The sequence below is a fragment of the Urocitellus parryii genome, chromosome 2 (assembly GCF_045843805.1).
Source record: "Urocitellus parryii isolate mUroPar1 chromosome 2, mUroPar1.hap1, whole genome shotgun sequence".
NCBI classification, from domain to species: Eukaryota; Metazoa; Chordata; class Mammalia; order Rodentia; family Sciuridae; genus Urocitellus; species Urocitellus parryii.
Window position 1 is genome coordinate 158108434 of NC_135532.1, and position 24584 is coordinate 158133017.

The window sequence follows — 24584 nt, forward strand, 5'->3', positions numbered from 1 at the left end:
ACTTCCAACGACATCTTTATCTGTACACTGGTCTATGGTTTCTTCTCTGGGTCCACTAATACTTCAATTTTACTGACAATTATTCCTCATCTACCTCCATCTGTACCTTTATCCACATTCATAACTATGAGGGAGGCAGGGACAGTCCAACTCTGCCCTTATAGTTTTCCAGTTGTGTGTTTTTATACCCAGATTTGAATATGAAAGCATAAGTAGGAAGCTTTTTGACACGAAGATGGTTCACATCTGGTCTTGGAAACCTCCAGTATGTTTCCACGATAAAGCCATCCATTGACAGACACACTAATGGGCCTGTGATATAGAACCCAAAACTTAAAAAGTTCTAACCCATCAAGAAATCCCATTCATCATTTCATTTTTTGGAAAGGATATAAAAAATGAAATGTCAGAGCTATAATGTCAGGACCGTTTCAAATGTCAAGTGCTTGTTGTTGCATAGCCAGGCTGTCTGCTGTTCTGATCAAACCTCCAACTGGCATAATAATTACAGATGATACATCACATTTTCATGCACAACTGGATCCAGATTTATAACAAATCAGATGGAAACTTTCTCACTGCCCGGCCTGAAGTTTTCTGCTTTTCTTGCATAGCTTAAGACTTTTGCTTTGGAGCAAAACATTAATTACTAATTCAAGACAGCATTCAGAGTAAGGAATGAGAAATAGTGCAGAAAAAAAATTCTCAAATAGACCATAACTCAGTCATTTATAATATACAAATACAACCAGAGCCAAGAGGCAGTGAACACATTTGCCAAATGCATGTTTAATCTTAGGATGCTAAAATGTGGGGATACTTCCCAGACAATGCAGATCTATTTCAAGATACAGATTAATTTTAAGTGTGCAAGGGCATACATGCAAGCTCTATTCTGAACTGAAAGGTGTGGAGACAATTCTTCAGTTTAATCATCATCTTGGAATCTGCAGAAAGGGTGCTAATGTACAAACAGAATATCAACAATGCAACTGGTTAGGATCTTCATGGAAGTTTCTACTGGCTTAAAGTAATACTATATTCATAAGCCTATATGAATTATAATAAAGACTGAAACCAACAGTATGCACATAGGGAAGATTTCATTTTTTCTCTACTGGAAGTTTTGTGCTCACTAAACTCTGGCAAGGGATTCTCACAGCGACTTCATTTTCACCTTCCCTAGACCAGCCCTGTCAGGGTGTTTGGAGGAGTCTCTCCAGCGTCTGGCTGCTTCCCATTGCAGATTATTTTCAGCACATTGGAAAGGTCAAAGCTCTTGGAAACAATCTCCAGGAGATCCCGATCTTTTTCCATGCCATTGATAAATTCTTCTAAAGTCAATTCCCCTGGAAAATAACAAATGAACAATTAACAAGAGGCTTTGTCCGTACCACTCATTGGCACCTAGCAATACATTCACCATGGTTGATATTTATTGATATTCTTATTTTGGTGTCCTTTCACCTCTATGAGACTGTAAGTTCTTTAAGATCTCTATATGAAAAAAGCACTCAATGATGGGATTGCCAGTGAAAATAAAGATGATGAATACAATATACTTTTAGTTTTAGATGAGAATATCAGGAAATGTAACTGATGAAATACAGGCACACATGTTTTTGCATCTCTACACAATATTGGTTAATTGACCTTGAATTCTGAATACATGACCAACTCATAAGAGCTTGACAAGTTGTAGACTTCTAGGGTCAGGAGGGGATGACGGTTCAACAGGCTGTTTTCAATGTTCTTCTGAGAAATAATTTCAGGGACTGCTCAAAGCTGTGAGGAAATAGAAACATTAATTTTTCCATATATTATTATTGATCAATAGTTCTCTTCTTCTTTTCTGTTTTTTTGATGCCCAGTTGTATCACTTTGACCGAAGCCTTTGCCTGTGCTGGCCAGCCAGTGCTGTAAATCCATCGCCTTATCCTCCTGGGTTCTGGCTACCGTCGTTTTTCACTAGCCTTATCCATGAGATAACTTGTTAACATTTTTTTTTGGGAGGGGGTAGGGGATTCCATGTTGACACAAATCATTTGGATTGGAATTATAATTGTGATCAAAATGAGGGGTGCAGGTGTAGTTCTTGATCTCAAGGAGATGGTCCCTGATGGGGTTTGTAACTAGGTGAAAGATCAGCCAAGGACAAGTCGGAAGCAGTTCTTAGCCAAAGAAAGGGCACCCCGGACAGAAAGTTAGCAGGAACTGCATCAGAAGTCAAGCTGACGAAGCATTCATGACAGAGTCTGCCCAGAACCCCAGCTCACAGCAGTGAGGAGAACCCCCTGTGTATCACAGGGAAAATATAACACAGAATAAATCAAAGTGAAGTAGAGAAGACTGCAAATAATCAAGAGAGGTAAGGGTGTGTTGGGCCAGTCCCATGTATGTGATGATGATGGAGGCAAGGGACCTAATACAACAGACACTAGTATGGCAGTATGTAAAAAAGTGGATGTGGAACCGATGTGAATCTGCAATATGTATACGGGGTAAAAATGGGAGTTCATAATCTGCTTGAATCAAATGTATGAAATACGATATGTCAAGAGCTTTGTAATGTTTTGAACAACTAATAATAAAAAATAAAATAAAGAAAGAAAGAGAAATTAAATAAATAAATAAATAAGCAAAGTATGACCACCTTTGAAAAAGGAAGCCAAGGTTGGTAAATTTCCAACCTCAAACAATTCAAATTTGTGGGGGATCATGGCCAAAAGAGAGGTGGGAACAGAGATGGGGTGCTGGCATCTATTCCGACTGCTGGGTTACTAAGCTTGGTTATCGCTGCTGGTGAAGGAAGCAGCTGTGGCTGAAGGTCCTGGGAGCGAGTTGCCATCTCAGCCGAAAAGCAACCGCAGTTACTGACGGGAAATGGGGAAAGACAGAATTCTTCATGGCTGTCTTTTCCCTTTTCTTCGGAATACCTGTGAACTCTACATATTCACTTTTTTTCTGTGTTACCTAACCAATTACAGTAAAAATAAATCCCTTTTGCAGCTTATTAACTGCTACCTACAGTAGCTTAAAATGTTTACCATATCTAAACTACTTCTTTTGAAATTTTCCCATTTTTCCTTCTAGCACTCAACATTCATTCATCAAGCATTTATTAAGACCTAAGTACCATTTCCATTCCACTACCAAATGGTTACAACCACTGCAACCCACTTCAGGGCTATAAACATTGGGTGCTCAGAAAGCATATGCTGACAAATTACTTTTTTAATCTGTTGTTCTTTCCATTGCTTCCTAATCCTCTTGAATTTGACTATGGTTTATGCCCAAACAAATTAAAAGGATGGTTTCTAGGATGATCCCTAGAGAGGATCACCTGTGAATATCTAGCAGCTTCCACCAAAGAATCTACCAGCAAAGAGCCAAAGCCTGCAAGAGATGTTTGAGCTGAGATCACAGGACTCAGGGGGACCTAAGGTGGCTACTGAGGGTTTATTATCTTGTTTTATATTTAGAGATATGTTTCAATTTTTGTGGGACATAAATTAGAAATTGTACATTTTTATATGTATATATATATATTGTAATTATGTAATTATATATATATTATATATATATATAGTGTAACTGATACTTACATTATTTAGGCTATTTGTTGTGTTGGTAGAAACAGGTTCTACTAGGAAACCCAAAGTTCAGTAATACAGGTGTTCCTCTCTCACTCACCCCCAATCCAATTTTAGCAGCATCACTAGTAATTGGACAGCTACTCATAGATATTTAGTTTAGTCCTAGTTTTGCAATCTGGTTATCTTGTTGCTATTCTGGATCATTCATTTCTTTTCACTAACATCTTAAATAATCTTTTATAATAAAAGAAAACATCACTGTCCCACAAAATAAAATAAAATAAAATAAAAAGCCAAAATTGATTGTGCATACCCACATTAGCATTTTTGCTCTGAAGAAGTCAGCTTGGTTTTAAAAGAAATCATCTAGTGGAAAGAAAACTGTGTTTCAGTTCTCATTCCTCTTTATCATTTCATGAAAAATTGGGCTGGGGTTGAGAAATTAGCAAAGATGGGGTGGGGGTGATTGTGGATATGAGGATGACCAGGTTTTCCAGGGAGGAAACAGGTGAAGAGTTTCAATGAGATATAAATTTTGTGTTCATCAACAAGGTGACAGACACCTGAGCCATTTAGCAGCCTTTTGTAGAAGGTTCCACCTGCTGCCATTTCTTCTCCGTGGGGAAACTCAGTTCCATCTTGCCTCCTGGGGGTTCTCAGTTTCCCAGTTGGGTTCTGTGGGACCCTGCTGGCTTTTCACAATGTTCCAGCCCAAAGGCACTGATCTTTCTGGTCAGCCGCTCGGTGGAATATCTCCTTTTATGTTCTGTCTCTGTTTTCTTTTATCTCAAATATCTGCTCCACGGTCACCCTCTCTGCCTCCCCTTTTCACTTTATTATGAACCTCTTAGGTCCTCTTTTTTCCTGTACTATTTGGCTCTGTGTTAAACTTTCCTAGGCACTTTTTGCACTTGATGCTGTGACAACATCTGCAAACCTTCCTTCAATCATATCAAGAATAACTAACTCTTGACCAAAGAGTGGGAGAACGTGGACTGTTATCGTTTGGGTAGCAAAACCTGTAGAATCCCTGCTAAAATTATCCTGACTTGTTGTTTTCTGTTTCCATTTTATAATAATATGAATGTTCAGCATCAATTTCCTGTCGTAGTGATTCTGTTCTAGCTCCCCTTCTTGATGCTTTTGTTCATAACATAAAAATAAAACTGATTTGTTAAATTAAAACAATAGTATAGACTCATGTAAAAAAATTCAAACATTACAGAAAGGTGTAGTGAAAAAGAATCTCCTTTTGCTTTTCTCTGGTCCTTAGTTCCACTTTCCATAGGTCATTAAATCCTGCTAATCAGGAGTTACATTTTGCATAGGCATACATACATTGATTTCCAAAATATTTTTTAATTGTCTTTCTTTCTGCAGATAGCACCATATGTTTGTTTCTTCTTTCATTTTTCATTGGATGTCTTCTTTTTATGAGACATTCACTTTGCAGTTACCTAATATGTACCAGGGCAGGGAATATCCAAATAAACAAGAAATTGTTCTTGCTTTCATGAAGCTTCTACCATTTCATTTTTTTTTAGAATTATTCCTGTATTACTCTTTACTTAGTCTTTTAATTTTGTCATACTAACTATTATGATACTTATGTAGAATACTTCCTAATTCTTTTGCATTTTTCTATCAAGAGAGAGAGGAGGTTGATCACTTTTTTTGCAAACAATTTACAATCAAATTGGGATTCTCATGTATGTTCTTGAAAGTTTTGTTGTTGTTGTTGTTGTTGTGTCTTTGTATACTATAATTGTCTTTATCCTTTTCTGTTGTTTGGTTTTTTTGGTACTGGAGATTTAACCTGGGGACACTTCACCTCTAAGCTATATCTCCATCCCTTTTTATTCTTCATTTGAGTCAGGGTCTCACTAAGTTGCTGAGGACCTCACTAAATTGCTGAGACTAACTTCTAACATGACCCTCCTGCCTCAGCCTCCTAAATTGCTGGGATTACAGGTATGTGCCATTGTGCCCGGCATGATTATCTCTATCTTTGGTTTCAATATTCATTAGATGAGGGCTGGGGATGTGGCTCAAGTGGTAGCGCGCTCGCCTGGCATGCGTGCGGCCCGGGTTCGATCCTCAGCACCACATACCAACAAAGATGTTGTGTCCGCGGAGAACTAAAAAATAAATATTAAAAATTCTCTCTCTCTCTCTCCTCTCTCACTCTCTCTTTAAAAAAAAATATTCATTAGATGACCAGATACCAATGATGTGCTTTGCCTTTTATTTTGAGAGATCAAAAATATGTATTCATATAGTCGATAGTGCCCTGATACACTTAACTGAACATCTATATTTCTACCAATACTGATGTTTTGATAATAATGGCATAAGCAATTAAAATTTATAATGAGGTATATATACTTATTATGCAAATGTGAAGAGTCTCCTTTGTAATAACTCCTCCTTTTATGTGAATGAAATGTTTTATGTTTGTCTTCTCTGTCAAATACTGGCCCAATCCTTTTACTTTTATGACTTTTTCTTTTTTGTCCTCTGTTATACTGGGCTTTGTCCAACACTAGAATTTTTAACATCTTTTGCTTGACACATGACATGATCCATTTGTCTTGATGAGATGATGGAAAAGCCTCTGGTAATTTTTCGTATAAAAGCAAATTTTAGCCAGGCACGGTGGCACATTCCTGTAATCCCAGTGATTCCAGAGGCTGAGGCAGGAGAATTGCAATTTCGAGGTCAGGCTCAGCAATGTAGTGAGGCCTTGCATAACTTAGCAAGACACTGTCTTAAAATAAAAAATAAAAAAGGGCTAGGGATGTAGCTCAATGGTTAAGTGCCCTGGGTTCAATCCCTGGTATAAAAAAAACAAAACAAAACAAAAAACCCATCAAATTTTATCAATTTTAACTTTGTATATGCATTTGCTAAGAATCAGTAACTCGTTGTTATTCTAAATTATATGTGTTTGTTTATGTGTATTTTTTTTCTTTACCTAAGATATAACTTTCTGTCAGAGAAAACAATTAGTGTATACAGTTTTGTAAATTATTTTAGAAACCATACTGTATGGCTCTTTTCTGTCATTGACAAATTCTTCCAGCTCTCAGAGCCCGTTTCTGTAAGCTCAGCGATAGCCTGAACACAGCTTCTCTCTTCTGGATTCACATCTCATTTTGACCCAGCCCTTTCTATTTTAAGACCCCTTTTAACCACATTCTCCACTGTATTGGTTCCTTACATTTGCCTCTATGGAATCACTCTAGTTAGTAAAGAAAGGGTCCTGCATCCTTCTTTTGCTGCCTGGAACACATTATCTGTGTCCTCCAACTATTAGAAAGTTCATTTTTTCCCTTGTACACCCAAGTCCTCCTACTTCTCCAAGGGAGGTGGCTTTTCTATTCCCTGACTCCAGGCACCAGAAGCAGTACTCATGGATGTTATCTATCTGCTTGCCTTGTCCTTTAGAAATTCACTGGAAAAGGTCTTAAACATTCACGAGGTCCTGCATACCTCCAAGTACTCATCCTTCTGTACCAATGTTGTTAGCCCTGGCCTGAAAAGCTTTTTCCTCTGGGCTCGATTTCTGCCATCCTGCAGCACCTCTTAGATTAAATTTAAAATGAAATAGAACAAAACTGACAGCATTTCTCTTGATGGCTTCCATCAAACAAATTTGGTTGCAAATTTCAAATAAGATTTCATTGGCCTTGTCAAACCCTCCTCTCTCCATTTCCCTGATCTGTTTCCAGCCTCCCTCACACTCCTTATCTCCTCTGAGTAGGCTGACTCTATTTCTTGCAAGCTTTCACATGCAAGGGCTTATTTTATTCTTTGACCTCAATGTTCTAAGAGAATATACTGACTTGAGACTGGGGAGAGGCAGATCTAGGATTTGGCCCTTGGATGAAGAGCAAGACTGTTACTACTGATGTAACTCCAAATTGTTTTCTCATAACTCTATTCATGTCCCATCGCTAGATTCTTTCTCAGTGGTGGCTTTCTTTGAACTTCTTCCCAGCCTCCTCACCAGCCACGCAGAGCCGCCACCTTTGACTATACAAATGCCAGTCAACTTAGGAACGTTGGCCTCTACTGCCCTCTTGTGTCCACTGGAAGAAGTGACCTATAGTGGGCAGGCTGATTCCATGGAAGGATTCCTTAGGAAGGATGACAACATGACTGGAATCTTCATGCCTCTTTTTCTCTTTCTGATTGCTTTATATTTTCACACTGACAAATTTTTTGATTTTCAAGAACCATTCCTAGATTTCTGCCTCAATCTCAAGTCAAATGTTCACCTACCCGTTTACTGAGATCAAATCCACTAAGGATAGGCATTCTCTGGTCTCTTGGAACGTCTGTCTTCTCTCTCTACCCCTGCCTCTAAAAAGAAAGGCACTGCTAACGAGGAATGCAGATTTCAGGAAAGAAAGAGAGGATGGAGAAATGAGCAGAAAGAGCATAAATGTGAAAGGACAGAAAAGGCAGATATGAAGACAACTATGGATAATCCACCAGAAAAGTATAGTCAAAGGAAAGGAAAAAGTCAGATTGTAGAAACTCTAGTTAAAGGAAGGCTTCCTACAGTGGGACATCGTGAGTTTATTTGTAAATTTTTTTGGAACATCTCCACTAGGGAGGTAATAATTAATAAAGCATGACCTGGAGTAAACAGAAGGCAAATCATCCCATATTATCCCAAGTCCATTCTGTTATCCTGTTTATAGACCCCAAAGTGTCAAGCAGCACACATTGAATACAAATATGGTGAACAATATTTGCTTGGTTGAATTGTACTGACAGGAGAACACTGGACCCACCAAGTTATGAAACCCAGGGCACAAGTGGGGTTCTCTCAGGAGTTTCCTGCTTTTTCTATATGACACCCCCATTCCCTATCTTCTATTTTGTAAGAAAAATGGGTCAGAGGAGAGTAGCCCCCTTACCATCATTGTTTACATCTGCCTTTTGAAGCACCAAGTTGACGAATTCCTCAGGATTCATAGTATGTTGGCCATTGAGGGCTTGTACAGCCTGCAAAAAGACATTAAATCAGAGAATTCAACTTTGCTGGAAGCACATATATTTTTTTTGTAACATTTCTTCCCCAGTGTGACAGGATTTGAGGATGTGTTAATGTAAGTTTTGCTATCCAACCTGTTTCAGTTGCTTAAAATAAATAAAGATAAAAGATTGCATGTCAGTTCTAGGTAATGGGGCTTGGAAATTAAATTAACCGAAGAAAGTCTGATTTTTTTTTAAATTTCACCCAGCATAAAGGGATCCATTCAAAAGATGCAAAAAAAAAAAAAAAAAAAAAAAACCCTTGGAGAAAATAATGTAGTGGTCACGCTTTTGAGAATTCTGAAAAGAGGTATTGTTCTCAATTTTGGATGGATTTGCTTGGATCTTACAGATGAACATAAGTGTATGAACAGAACTCTGCCAGTATGTCGGGCTTCCTCTCCGGCTTCTGCCATTGGCATTCTGGGTCTTTGTGCCCCTTTTGAAGGATGATGGACTGGAAAGATAGATATATATGCCTTAGGAGAATGCTGAATTTTTCTCACGTTCTACCAGCACCTTTTCATCATAAAAGTTGTCAGGAGACCCAAGCAAATGACATTTTCCAGCCTTCCTAGAAGGAAGATTTAGCCCCTCCCTAAAGGCAACTAAATTAAATGACCCAGATTTGACATAGAAATTCATAATAAAAGAGGATTAGTCATCTGGAGATTTGGACATAATTATCTTGATTGAGCATGAAGGAATCTTTAGAAAATTTGCTGGCAACATATTTCACTTAGAGGTCACCATCTTAAATATGACTGTCTCTCTTGCTGCTTTCCAAGCGCTACTAATGTTGATTCCAAAATTAATAATTATAAACCATGCTAAAGCACCACTCTTGGCCTTCGTGAGTCCAGGTCTCACCGACTTCACAGTTAAACACAGGACAAAACTTAAAAGTGACCATTACATACATGTAGTATCAAATTGGCTAAATACAACTTTGGTTTCTCAGTGTTCAGGGCATAGACCCCCCCCAAAGCCTAGAAAACTTGGCTAAGTGTCTAGTATCCCCACCTCTAGAAGCAATACTAGAGTATTATAACAGTTATAATAAGGATTGTGAAATCTTGACTCATCCATTACTCATTTCCAGATAACCTAAGCAAGAGTGAAATACTGATTGGGAGGTTGACAAGGCCCAAGGGGATATTTCTGGAAGGAGCTGTCATCTTGCTGTTTTGTTTTTTTTTTTCCTTTTCTCATAGGAGAAGCAGAGTAGGGGATGGACAAGGAGACAGGGTTTTCTTTCTTCTTGTCCTTCTCCATTAGCATCTCTACTCTTTCTCCTCTGCTAATCAGTCTCTGAGCAGGAGGAAGTAGGAGAGAAGGGAAATAGGAGCATTATTACTTGGTAGGTACTATCATGGCTGGCTAGCTTCAGTGCTGTCTGGAACCATCAGGTGTTTTTTAAGTTTGCTCTTTCTCTGAGATACTCCCCCATCCGTTATTGAGACTTTCTTCTGCAATTCCCTAGACACGAATCATGCATCTTGTTTCCAGCCGATCCCTTTCCAGGGCAGTTTCTCAACCTCCACACCACTGACATTTTGGAACAGATCATTCTTCCTTGTGAGGGGTTGTTCTGTGCATTATCGAATGTTTAGCAGCATCCCTGGTCTCTAACCAATAGATGGCAATAACAACACCCTGTCCCTGACTCTCCCATGAACCAAAATGTCTCCAGACATTGCTAACTGTCCTCTGGGTGGGAATTCTCCTGGGTGAGAGCCTCTGCTCTAGGTTTACTCTGGCTCTGGTCTCCAGAGTCTCCCTTACTCCTCCTGGTGGCCCATTTGGACAGAATCTAACAAAACTCTGCCAGCCTCCTCTTCCAGAGATCTACACAGGATCTACGGAAAACATTCAGGCATTCTTTGTTCCAACAAATTCTATGAATGCAGATGTTTCCATTTTAAACTGCTTCCCTCTCCTTTGCCCTCATGGTCTGCATCTTTAGACTTCTCACGTAGGACTCAAAGATGAGACATCCTGTTTCCCAGTGGCAGCCACATCTCAATTGTTTCTCTTGTTACTGACTTCAGGAGTCCCACTTGGTAACTCCTCTCAAAATTCCTTCTCAAAAACCCTTCTCTCATATGACCCTGAGGATCGCCTTCCATTTCCATGCAAGATAATACAAATGGAAGAAATGATTTACAGTAGAAGGGGTAGAGAGAGAAAAGGGGAGGGGAGGGGAGGGGAGGGGAGGGGGGATAGTAGAGAATAGGACAGACAGCAGAATACATCAGACACTAGAAAGGCAATATGTCAATCAATGGAAGGGAAACTGATGAGATACAGCAATTTGTATACGGGGTAAAAGCGGGAGTTCATAATCCACGTGAATCAACCGTATAATATGATGTATTAAGAACTATGTAATGTTATGAACGACCAATAAAAAAAAAAAAACAAAAACCCTTCTCTCAACTGTTTCATGCCCTGGAAGTAAGATTAAGATGTAAGAAGCTCTTTTGTAAATTCTAAATGTGCTCTAGTGCAGTACTTCCTCCACTCTCTTGACATCTGGCTGAACTCCACTTTAACATCCTTATTGTATGTAGGGAAAACTTAGGTTATACAATATTATTATTATTTCCCCTGTTATTTTTTCCAGTTGCTACTGATAGAAAGAATGTTCTTAGGCCACTTTTTAAATAAGTATATGTTCTAGGTACACTAATTTATTTAAGCATTTTCCCTTATAAATTTTTATTATCCTATTCTTTTTATTCTTTATGATTGCTTTTTCTGATGAAAAGTAAGTAATACTGACTCTAAATTAAGGGTGATTTTTAGCTGCTTGATGCAGACAATCACATTTCCAGGAAATTTGTTCTGAGTAATGCTTTGGTGGCGTTCCCTAAGATTTTTATGCTTTGTTTACGTCTTAATTGTTTGTAGAATAACCTAGGGTATATTCATTTAAAAGTATATTTTAAATTTTATGTGAGATTAGACTCCATTGGATACTTTAAATTCCTGATTTTGTGGTGCAACATGAAAGATAAATGCAGAATTTCTGAATTTTTATGTTTAGAGAGTGTAATTGCAAAGTGCATCAGTACTTTTTTTTTTTTTTTTTTTTTGCTGTTGTTGGCAAATGAACTCTGTGAGACTGAAGCAGTAACAATGCCAGTATTGAATTCTTTTCATGTTGGCTAACTCTACATTTGCTCATTTAGCTTTACATTTTTATCCGCTTTATCCATTTGTTAAGATGTTTGATTTTAATTATTATAGTTTTACACACTTATTTTTTTCTAGCATTTTTGCTGATATTTCTCCTGCATACTTTGTTTATAACTTAGCTCCATTGTCTATAAAAGAGTGAATTTGGACCAGATTATCTCTAAGACATCTGACTATACTTAACTCTCTTTCATGCCATGTTACAAGACAGTGTATCGCCTTAATAGTGTTTATTGAACCTCTTATTTACATTTGGGTACAGTGTCCTGCTTAATTACTTTTTGCTCTTGGATCCTTTTTATTTCATACCGTTAAAATGACTACCCCCTACTCTACTGGAGGCAGTGTTGGGAGGGTGAATTATAAAGGCACTCATTGAACTTTAGTGTTGGAAAGGATCTGAGATCCCTGATTTAGCTCTTAGAAATATATTGGTTCATTTCCAGAAAGATTAGCCCTTATGTACTTCAATCTTAGTTCATGTATCTTGCTATATATTTATAAACCATCTTGTATTTTAACTGATCCTTGCAAGACTTTCTGCACTGAGGCAGAGAAAAAATACCAGTTGCTTTAGAAATTTGTTTTTGATATTTATTTCCTTTTTCATCCCAATGCTCTGCAAAATTTTGTGAACTTCAGAGTGGACTGCACCAAGAAAAAAAAAATGTTAATTTGCAGTTGCACATTCAGTTACCAAAAGGAAAAGTGAGACTCACATTGCTTCAGCAATTCAACATGTCAATCCCAAGAATATCCAACTACATGGGAAGCTGTCACCTGTTCTTGCAAAGGATACTTCACTACCACTTACCACAAAGATGTTCCGCAGCTCCTTTTTGTCAATAGAACCATTTCCATCAGAATCACACATCTTAAAATACCATTTTAATTTTTGCTCAATTTTTCCTTGTACCATTAGATTTACGGCAGCAATAAACTCTACAAAGTCGATATATCCATCCTATGGAAAGAAAGGTAGAAAGGGAAATAAGTATTTAAGAAGAATAATTGTTTTTTTTACTTGATAAGTCATCATTCATGAGCAGGACCTTTAGAACAAGTTGATACAACCCAACATATTTCAGCATAAATTCTTCCCTAGTATTTTGTTAAAAAATAATAGATAACCTACCGTTTATAGAAATAAGTACTTTAATTTTATGGTTAAATGCCTTAAATCTGCATTATTGTCAGAGTAGTTTTGGGTTCACGGCAAAATTCAACAGAAGGTGCACAGATTTCCTATGTGTCCCCTGTCCCTACACATGCACAACTCTCCCCATTATTGACACCTCCTACAAGAGTGGGGCAGTTTTTTCAACTGATGAATCTACACCAGCACACCTTTTTTTATCCAAAGCTCACAGTACGTTAGAGTTTACTCTCGGTGTTATAAATTCTCTGGGTTTGGACAAATGAATAATGAGGTATTCCCATGATTATGGCATCATGTATAGTAGTTTACTGCTCTGAAAGTCCTCTGTGCTCTGCTGATTCCGATTTCCTTAACCTCTGGTAACCAGTGATCATTTTATTGTCTCCATAGTTTTGCTTTGTCCAGAATGTCGTAAGGTTGAAATCGTACAGTGCATAGTCACTTCAGATTAACCTCTTCACTTAATAATATGCATTTAAATTTCTTCCATGTCTTTTCATGGTTTAATAGCTCATGTCTTTTCAGCACTGAATAATATTCCATTATCTGGATATACCCTTAGTTTATTGTTTCACCTACTGAGGTCTTGATTGCTTCTACATTGGCAATTATGAATAAAGTTGCTAAGATATTCAAGTGCAGATTTTTGTGTGGATATATGTGTTCATCTCCACTTGGTAAATATCAAGGTATTTGGTAGTATAGTAAGGGTTTGTTCAGTTTTTAAGAAACCACCAACTCAAAGGTGGCTCTTAATTTTGTTTTCCAACAAAAATAAATGAGAGTTCCTGTTGCTCCACATCTTCACCAGCTTGGTGTTTACAGAGTCCTGGATTTTGGCCATTCTAAAGGCATGTAATGGTATCACCTTGTTTTAATTTCCAATTCCTTACTAACATATGATATTCAGCATCTTTCCATGTTTATTTGCCACCCATGTATCTTCTTTAGTGAATTCTTTGGTCCATTTCTTAATCAGGTTTTTGTTTTCTTTATGGCTAAGTTAGGAGAGTTCTTTGTGTATTTTGGATAATTGTTCTTTATCAGCGAGATCTTTGACAAATATTTTCTCCCAGTCTATATCTTATCTTTTCATTCTCTTGACAGTGTCTTTTGCAGATCAGAAAATTTTCCTTTTAATGAACTCCAACTTATTCTTTCATTCATGGATCACACCTTTGGTGTTGTTTTTTAAAAGCCATCACCACATTCAAGATCATCTCGATTTTCTTCTATGTTTTCTCTCTGAGTTTTAGAGATTTTCATTTTGTGTTGAAGTGTGTGATTCGTTTTGAGTTAATTTTTATGAAGGTTATAAGGTCTTTGTCTTGATTATTTTCAACCATTTGTTGAAAAGATTGTCTTTTCTCACAGTGACTTGCCTTTGTTCCTTGTCAAATATTAGCTAGACATATTCATGTGGATCTATTTCTGGGCTTTCTATTCTGCATATTGATTTATTTGTCTACTCTCTTGACAACACTACACTGTCTTAATTGATACAGCTTATAATATATCTTGAGGTCAGGTAGTGTCAGTCCTCCAATTTTACTCCTCTCCTTCATTATTGTGTTGGCTCTTCTGGGTCTTGCCCCTGCAGGTAAATTCTAGAATCAGTTTGTCAATATCCACAAAATAACTTGCCAAGATTGTGATTGGTTTGCATTGAATCATTAGATCAAGTTGAGAAAATGATCATCTCAACCATAGTGAGTCTACCTGTTCACGAATATGGAGTATTTCTCCATTTATTAATTATCTGAATTATTTTACCAGAGATTTGTAGTTTCCCTCATATAGACCTTGTACTTATTTTATTATATTCATACCTACTTCATTTCTTTGCTTCTACTGTAAAAGACACTGTGTTTTGGGTTTCACATACCCCATGATGATTGCTGGTATATTGGAAAATGATTTACTTTTGTACAGTAGCTTTGTTTCCTACAATAGTGATATACTCCTTCATTAACTGCAGGAGGTTTTTCTATCAGTTCTTTTGGATTTTCTATATAGACATTTATGTCATTTGCAAACAGAGACAGTATTATTCCTTTCCAATCTGTATATCTTTTATTTCTTTTTCTTGTCTCATTGCATTATCGAGAACTGCCATATGATGTTGAAGAGTAGTGAGAATAGACATCCTTGCCATGTTCCTGATATTATTGGGAGAAATTCTGGTTTCTCATCATGAAGTTTCATGCTTGCTGTTGGGTTTTTGTAGATATTCTTTACCAAGAGGAGATGTAGTGCCTTTTAAAAAAAATGTTTACTTCTTATGCCAATGAAATTTTGAAATATTGTGACAGAAGACTGAATCCTTACTCCTGAGCCCTTTTCAGGAGTATCTTCTGAGTGTCTGCAGATTGGGTCCTCTCCTCAGAGAATTTTTAATAGAAGGAAAACATATCTAACAAATAAATTCTGTATACCTTTTTATAGAAACTGGTTGATATTTTTGGGCAGATAAGCTTTAGTCTAGGAAAATTTCTTTAAATGCATAATTTAAAACATGAATCACAATTTATGAGTCTGTTTTTCTATAAAGATTATGCTCTATTAGTCAATTCTGGAAAAGATTATTTAAGGATTATCAGCTTAGGTAGTTCCCCTTGTTTTAAACTGATAAAGAACATTTTCAGTTGAAACAGAGATAGTCTATGTCACTCTTAAGAATCATAATTTTCAAATCCTGCACTCAAAAATGCTGAACTACCTTAAGAAAGGTATACATCTCTGAGGTATATTTAACATGACATCTTATATCCAAATTTGGCAGGACAGGACAGTTACTTTTTTGGAAACAAGACTGGAGATTTAGAGGAAATAAATAGGGTAGACAGTAACCAACTGTGGATTAATCTGCTCCCAGCCCTTTCTTCTGGCCTTTGGATCTGACCATTTAGTACAGCTCTTCTCTGGGCAGTTACTGGATGAGTTTACCAAGGGTCACAGGAGCATCCTTTCTGTAAACCTGGCTTATTAATAAGGTCATTTTCCAGATTTTCCATAAAAAATTTATTTGATGATGGTTTGTTTCACTTTAAGAGTTCCATCTCAGTGATCACAGCTTTTGGTGTCACCTGCATGATGAATGGCAATAGGCTAGATTGAGCATTGTTGCCTGTAGAACATTTGTTGTTTTATTATCAGGCACAATGCCTGTGTGCCCATAACACCTTCCAATCCAGGCTCCATAGCTCTGGGCAAACCCTACCAGGACGTGAGCATATGTACTTTCCACTGAACCGTTTTTAAACAGGCAGCCTGGATAATCTAAACCCAGAGCTGATTTGGGGTGAGGGAACCTTTCCTTTTAGACCAGGACATTCTCTTTAAAAAACTTCTGGAAGCAAATCTTTCCATTTTCCTTTCAATATTCTTTTATGCAGCAGGATAAATTAATCCTCATGATCCACAGCCAACTCTTCTTTCCAACTATCCCTCTATTAATATTTTGTAGAAATGTGCACTACTCTGATAAATAGCTTTTGTTAATTTTGGAGGGTTTTAGGTGAATGTTTATGTGTAAATCAGAGGAAAAAAATGATTATTGTCTTAAGATATCTGTAGATTTCAAGGGCAGGAGATGGAGATAATTATTACAGAAAAGGTGAAGAGATTTTCCTACAAGTGTGACTGGAAAGAATGCAGGGAGAATCCCAATGGCTTTTCGGGGGAACGCTCTGAACCTCAATAGCTGAGCTACAGAAGCTCCTGTGGCACACCACAGAACTGTCTAGAGATGTCTGGTTCTTGTGGCCTGAGCCGAGGTGGAATCCATAAATTCCTGCCATCAGAATCCTATGAATGGTAATGAAACACACAGATTCCTAGATTTCCTACCCCATCTCTAAAACAAAAACAGACAAAAAAAAAAAAAAAAAAAAAAAAAACTCAGTATCAAATAACAAAGCTGCTCAAGATGTAGTTCTAAGAACCTGCATTTATAAAGCTCCCCATTTGGCCTCATATATCCTAAGATTTGGGAACCACAGACTTAATTGCTTTTCTCATCCATATCTTAACTTTGTAGCTAGTTTTGCCATCCCAGCCATCTCTCCCAATGGTCTTTTTAATTGTGACCTATTGCAAGGTGAATTAGCGTAACTTTATTAAGACTGGTTAGGAAAAAAAATAGGGCTCACACCTTTCCGTCCCAGAATGACACATTCATAAGAACATGTTCCAACAATCAAAAATTAATTTCAAAATAATGAAAAGTTCTTCACTTGCCCTTCTGGAACGAACACAAGTTGCAAGACATCTCTGGATTTCCTCACAACACCCGCTTCCTCTCCCATCTGCCTCTCCACGCACACCCTGCTGCTCTATCTTCAGCAGCCTCCGTTCCCGGCTTGCTCACTGCCAGCCCTAGCCTGAGAACATTTCTTTCTTTTATCCCACCAATTTTTCTCAAAATTCTGCATCACAAATTCTAAAAAATTAGTTTGGTGATGGCAGAACGTCCTTTGAACCTGAGGGAGGGGATGGGGCTAAAAGCATGCAAAGCCATAATTGCTTCAAGTAGTCCTCAGGAAAGAAGAGGGAGAGAGCATGCATATCAAAATGATTCCAATCCCAACATGTTTATAGATTTATCTGTCATGTTTTTAGGATGGAGTGGATTCCAGAGAAGCATTACATGAGAAATAAGGATATGGAATCATGACAGCTTCCTAGGCCAGTTTGACTTCATTTTGTAGAAGAAAGTAGAAAGAGAGAGAAAGAGAGGAAATATATACAATATAACATATATTATAAACATGTATAATATATTATATATTATATATATTCTCTCTACATATGGAGACATATATGTGTATATATAGCATATGTGTGTGTGTGTATATATATATATATACACACACACACACACACACACACACACACAAAGACATCAGATTTAAGTTTTCTCATCATCTTTAAAAATATATGTTTAAAAAGTTACTTGCTGCCATTATTTTTGTAGTACAATATAACTTTTGAAATAAGGAAAACAAGCCAGGCATGATGGATCATGCCTGTAGTCCAGCAGCTTGGGAGGCTGAGGCAGGAGGATCACAAGTGCAAAGCCAGCCTCAGCAATTTATCAAGGCACTAAGCAACTTACTGAGACCCTGTCTCAAAAAAAATAGTAAAAAAGGGCTGAGGATGTGGCTCAGTGGTTAAGTGCCACTGGGTTCAATCCCTGATTGAAGGGGAAAAAAAGAAGAAGAAGGAAAATAATATCCTGAGAACTTCTGCCCAACAGAAAATCCATAGGTGGGCTGTAGTCTCCAGGCCATGTCTATGACCTATCATAATCACTGTTTTCAGTGTATGATCAATTTGAAGTGTAAGTAGAAGTTAATATATAAAGCATGTGCACATTAAAATACTTTTTATTATTTATTACTAGGTGTAAGAGCTACCATTAATTTTTTTAAAAGTATTAAAAAAAAGTATAGAAAAGTCTACGCTCTAAGTCATGAAGCTAGCCTCTTTCAATGCATTATCTCTAATTCTAACAGTAACCTTGCAGGTCGCCTTATTAGTCTCATTTTTATAGAGTACAGAACTGACTTTCAGAGAGGTTAAAAAAGTGAGCCAAAGGATGTGGGTGAACTATGAATTTAAACTTTGCAATCCTTTTTTCTATTTAGCTCCTAACAGGTCCCTCAGAACTCATTAAGATGGAATTCTCTTCCTAGAAGAGGCACCATGGACTTGCATAGTGGGGATGCATTTGATGCAGTAGGCTATGCTGGGTTCCTGGGTGTTAGCTGTGTGAGTGTAGACAGAACTGTGTAAAGTGAGATAGCTCAGAAATCTGAAGGTGCTGCACCTGGAGCCTGTGCTATCTATATACCTGTGCTGCTCAAGGAAAACCTGGCATGGTTGCAATAAGCAGCTCAGCTTCAGAGAGACTTTGAAAGCAAAGGGCCCTCAGGGCCACCACTTCCAGCTCCAACTCCACCCCAACCCCAGTGCCATCTGGCTAAGCAGGAAAAGAGGTATTCATTCTCCTCTTCCCCTTCCTGCCCCCTGGTACTTTCAAAAAAAAAATTTTTTTTTTCTATTTTCAAATCTTTAGCCCAACTTCCACCACCCTCGGGTTTAGCCTGCAGCATAGTTTCCTCAGGAAATGTTCTCTGCTGCCCCTCCATGACCTGGTGTGTCCATCCTGGGCCTTCCTCAATTGATACCATTCCTGTTTTTCACCTACATGTTTGGCTAGGAATCCACGGTTGTCCTTTACTGCAGACCTTTTCCTTGTTTTGGCTCAGCATTTCTCCCTGCTCTGCAGGGCTTCATACCCACATGGCAGACCCGACTGATCCCTCCACACTCCTACCCTGTGAAGTCTCACTGCAGAGATCATCTGATCTCACTATGGTTCCGCTATGGTTTTCTGTTTGCCTGAGTGACTCCAGAAACATACACTGACATATTGTCTAAGCTAATTTCAGAGGCAGGTGATTTGAATGTTGGAGGCATGAATTTATAAATTGCATAATGTCATTGGGAACTTGGCTTCATCTCATTGACGTAAGTTCTACAATTTCCATTCTAGAAGCATTCCTTCATTTTCAGAAGGGAAGTAGGTTGGATAACAATAACTATTATACTAGTAATCATGATGACAGTGATATTATTGATATTATGTAAACTTGCCACCCATATAAGGCCAGGCATTGTGCTTTGTGCATATAAACTTATTTAACACCAATGAGACCTTATACAGTATTAACCAAGAACCATGGCTGTTTGAGTTCTAGTATCACTAAGTCCAGGGAGCCTGGAGACGTAGTTTGGTGGTAGAGCACATGCTAGGCTTGAACAAGGCCCGGAGATCACCAAAAAGAACAACCCCACCCCAAACCATAGAAATTATTGTACAGTAACTAGTGAGGGACCATATATTTCTATATACCTTGTAGTTCAGGAAGATAAATAATCCAATTTCAACAAAATTTTACCAAATATAGACCCAGACTACAACTATTTCCATCAGAAGAGTAGAGGAAAAGAAGAGGGAGAAAGTGGTATGTTTCAATGACATTTTACCAGCTGTGCTAGGTTAGTAGCAACCTGTGAATTGAAACATCTGCCTGAAAATGGTTATTTAGTCAATAGATATAAAAAAGTCCAACTAGCCAGCATTATGTGATTGATCAACAATTGCCAATTGTGTGGAATTTATATGTTAGGAATATCAATGAAAGTACACAAAATAAAGGCTACCCCAACCAGATTCAAAACATCCTAATCCCTTTTGTAAATTTAAAAAATCTGCAAGAGAAATGTTTTTTATGCTCAGGGTTTATGAACTAGCTCATTTTCACATATGGATACAAATATTAACACTAAACATCATCTCTATCTGACATGGAATTGCTAGAATGTCCAGAGAAAAGACTCACCTGTGTAGGATGAAAAATACACTGCTGATATGGTAAATTGGTTTTATAATGTGATATTTATGCAGATTAGACACAGTTATTTTTGACTATGACTGTACAAAATTCAAGAGTTTGAGACAAAGGCCTTCTCATAATATGATTATTAATAGGTTTCCTTGATATAAGGAATTCCTGACCATCTGCTTCCAGAATGCAGTCAGTTTAGAGATGTCTGGGCCTCAGTGAACTAGGAATCAGTCTATGTGACCGGGGAAGACAAGACAATGACCCAATGATCATCTCTAGAGGAGCTATTTGAGATCCACAATTAGAGTAACAGCAGTATTTTTCAAGGAATTTCCTCAGGTAGCCAATACGGGTTTACTATTACAAACATCTGTCTTCCTAAACTCATAACAGAGAAAATAAATAAAACCTAGCTTCACCCTGATTCACTTAGTCAGTCTCCTGAGAGTTTTTTTATTTCCTGTGTAAGAGCCTAGATCTGTGTTCTTTACTGAATAGAAGAGGTGAGTTAAGGATGTAGGAAATGGCAGAATTGATGGTAAAATTAATACAACTATATCACTTGCTCAAGGTTGTATTCTTCAATACTGTTACTAAAACAGGAGTCATAAGCATTGCTTCAGAATTAGAAGTTTTGAGCCCAGAATCCCCTTCACCTATCTCCTTATGGTCTTTGGTGACAGAAATGGGCCTTGAACCACTTTCTGCCAATCAGATTGTGGCCATCTTGAGATAGCACTGGTGCTCATTGTGGCTGCACATTAGAATCACCTGGAAAGTTAAAAAGGAAACTACTGTCTTGATTCAATTGGTCTTAGGTAGAAGCCCAGTCACTGATATTTTTCATAATGCTCCCATGTGTTTTGAATTCATAGTCAGAATTAAGATCTACAAATGCAACAGATTTTATTAAAATATATATGAGTTTCTAGAGCTTACATTTAAATGTATGTCAGCCGGTAAAGCTGATGTCTTTAACAGGGAATATTATGGAAAAACCTCAGGCAAAATGTTGACAGTTGGTTATTTATGTGAAAATTCTTTGTAAATTATGAAGTGCTCAACAAATATGAGGTATTTCATTATCACAATAAATGCTTCTTGAGAGTTCTATTAAAAGTGGCTTTGGAATGAGTAGCCTTGGGTTAACCTTAGGAGATTGTAGCTTAACAGTATGCAGTGGAATAGGTAGTCATTTGTTTCTAGTAAATATGTTTTATGAGGAGCAACAGTAATTATGGTCACCTTGTAAACCAAACAACCTGATACAGAGGTATAGGTTGCAGGCAGTCAGGGGTTAATTGCAGGTAGCTGCAAGTACCATACAAGTTAAAAGACAGATTTCTGGCTCTAATTGCTAAGCACTCCTACGCAGAGAGAAGCTAAAACTCATATAACCAAAGGTCACTTATGAATTTCAAGTAGAACTGAGGCCCCCACATGTGTCCTGGTCAAAAATCGTCAATTATACTGAATTTACATTTTAGGACTATCAAAGAAAATAGGCAAAATACCATTTAATTAATTTCATTATGCATTTGGCAACCATCGCAAGGAGCAAATGTTGTCCAAAGAACACAAATAAATGTCCAAAGCACTAGGGTAAATTCAAGATGAGAAAATCAGGAAAATAAGACCTGCATTCATAAAAACTTACCCTTTTATTTGGAAATATAATTCAAGCTTGATAAGAAGTACTGTTAGTCAGAACTGTTATCAAACCTGAGGGGGCTGAGGTCAGCACTATCTGCATTTTGCTGATAAGCAAGGCATCTCTTTCTAACTGTGTTGTGTAATTTTTTTTTTTCAAAGTTCTTTCACCTACATTATGTCACATGAGCTCAATGACAATTTAGGTAGGGTAGGTCTTGTCCCTGTTCTGGAAATGAAGAATTTGAGACACAGAGAGATTAGCGGTTTTGTTCAAGATTATACACAGCAAATAAGGGACAAGCTGGGACAGGAGCCCAGGAATCCTGGTTCTTCCCAAGGGGCTACCTCTACCTCTACTGTCGCCGTGTTAGGCTGTGAGTCATATTATAAAGAGATTTGCCAAAGGGCTCATTTAGAAAGTAACATCAAGGACTTCCGGTACATCAAAGCTAAGTTTTGATTTGTAAACAGATTTATAGGTGAATTATTATCCTGTACATTGTCATGACCATATGCACCACCCCACAGGCTGCTACTTCTTATTCTTCTTTCTCTAACAGGTTTAACCATCTATATTTCTAATTCACCCCTTCCCTCATTCCTGATCCCCAGAGTTTGTCTGGGACTGCTAAGGTAAAATAGCAACCTGAAAATTTGCTTTTCTGCTTTGTTTTATCCTAGTATTTACATGTTCTTCTCAATTAAACTCTCACTCTATTTTGAGTTCCAAACCTCATAAATGAAATCATTTACGTCTCTCAGTGAGACCCTTGGAGGTCACAGGAGGCAAAGACTTTTTTTTTTTTTTTTTTTTGATAGTGGGGATTGAACTCAGGGGAACTCAAGCACTGAGACAGGGTCTCACTAAGTTGTTGAGGCTGGCTTTGAATTTGCCATCTTCCTACCTTGGCCTCCCAAGCTGCTGGGATTACAGGTGTGCACCACCGCACCTGGTTGAGGCAAAGACTTTTGACAACTCTTTTTGACGGGTTTCCCTGAACTCTCCTATTATCAATAAGCAGGCAGCTATTACCCAATTTGCCTGTGAGAAATGGCCTCACCCCTGCCTTCCTTAATCTGACACAGGATTTTTTTGTTGTTGTTATTGCTGTTTTTTTTTTAATTTTTGCATTTATTTTTCAAAGAATTGTTTTTAGAGGAGTTCTGGTATAGTTTAAAATCTGATGGTGTCACTCTATTTAGATAAAACACAGATGCATAGGTATGGCCCATTCACTTAACTTCACACCTATTACGGCAATGAGAACATGGAGCAGAAACCCCAAGAACCAAAAGCTGACTCTGTTCTAATACTCTCCAGGCATCCTAGTGCTCTGAGCTACCACACAAGTGTAATCCCCCCAAAAGGCTGGTAATCTACAGGAAGCAATAGATACAGGTGAGATTCTGGGGATGGGTGGCCCCAGGCATGCACTAGTAGAAACCCTCTGTCTCTGTTAGATACCCTACAAACCATTCTCCCTCCTACCATGTACTTTAATTTGAATGGTAGTCTTCATTGTAATTTCCAACTCCTTTGTTAAAGGTGGAATACCACACCAGTTTAGGGTGCTGTCCTTGGAGTCAGACTGCCAGCTTCCCAATTGTACTGTGCAGTTTTAGGCAAAAAAACTCTCTGTGCCCACCGCAAAGTAGGAATGATAAAAATAGTACTTACTCTGTAATATGGTGGTGAGGATTCTACGAGATAATAAATACAAATGCTTAATATAGTGACTGGCACAGGAATGTGCATTGTTAACTTTTATTAGTAAAAATCCAAGTCCTGCACTTCTTTCAAGATCTGAAAATGTCTCAACTTCTCTAGCCAGCCTTTCTCAGTTTAGCCATTGTTACATCTCCCAATCCCAAGAAAAGTGCCTTGGTTAGCCCAGTCCTGCCATAGTCTGTTATATTACACTGCCGGTCCCCTGGATGTGACTCTTCTCCTCAATTAGGCTGTGAACTGTTTAGGAACACACAGAATAATGACTTCTACTTGCCCACCTGCTTCCACCCTCACTTCCTTAAAAAAGTGAGGGCAATTTTTGTACCATTTCCTGCTCTGCCTAGATGGAACTGAAGCATTCACCTGGCCATACCTTCCATCCAGGTGGACAGACACATTAACAGACTGGTGGAATAGTGTGGAACCAGAGATCAAGCCTTGAGCTCGTCTCCCTTAGTCTTGGATTCTTCATTTACCTCCTTTTATTTTTCGAGTATGTATCTATCTTCCCCACTTGATTGTGAACACACCTGGTAACAGAGACCCGTTCCTATTCACCTTTGTTTCTACCTTCCTTCCAGGGGGTGCCTCCAAGGCTCAGTATTTGCGAGTGCAATGGGATAAGAATGCAGTGTGTGTTCATGATGTCACTTCACCCCTGACAATCCCTTCTATTATTCAACTCTCCCTACATTCACCGAAACTCTCACTTCCAAATGCTGGTAAAGATGTGGCAGGAAAGAAACACTTATACATTGTAGTGGGATTGTAAATTGGCACAGCTA

General features: G+C 38.0%; 1 protein-coding gene across 2 annotated transcripts in view; it reads right to left on the reverse strand.

The window, feature by feature from the left end:
• Positions 1 to 1182: 1182 nt before the first annotated feature.
• The window catches only part of Guca1c (guanylate cyclase activator 1C), a 29106-nt gene continuing 5704 nt past the window's right edge, over positions 1183 to 24584 (reverse strand). The window contains exons 2-5 of one of the 2 annotated variants that reach the window (XM_026396240.2): positions 12658 to 12807; positions 8503 to 8612; positions 3943 to 3960; positions 1271 to 1349 (exon numbers count right to left, since the gene is read on the reverse strand). In XM_026396240.2, the coding sequence (XP_026252025.2) occupies positions 1271 to 1349; positions 3943 to 3960; positions 8503 to 8612; positions 12658 to 12807 (357 nt within the window). Of the gene's footprint in view, positions 1350 to 3942; positions 3961 to 8502; positions 8613 to 12657; positions 12808 to 24584 lie in introns of both variants that reach the window. The other variant, XM_026396235.2, reaches the window with a different exon arrangement.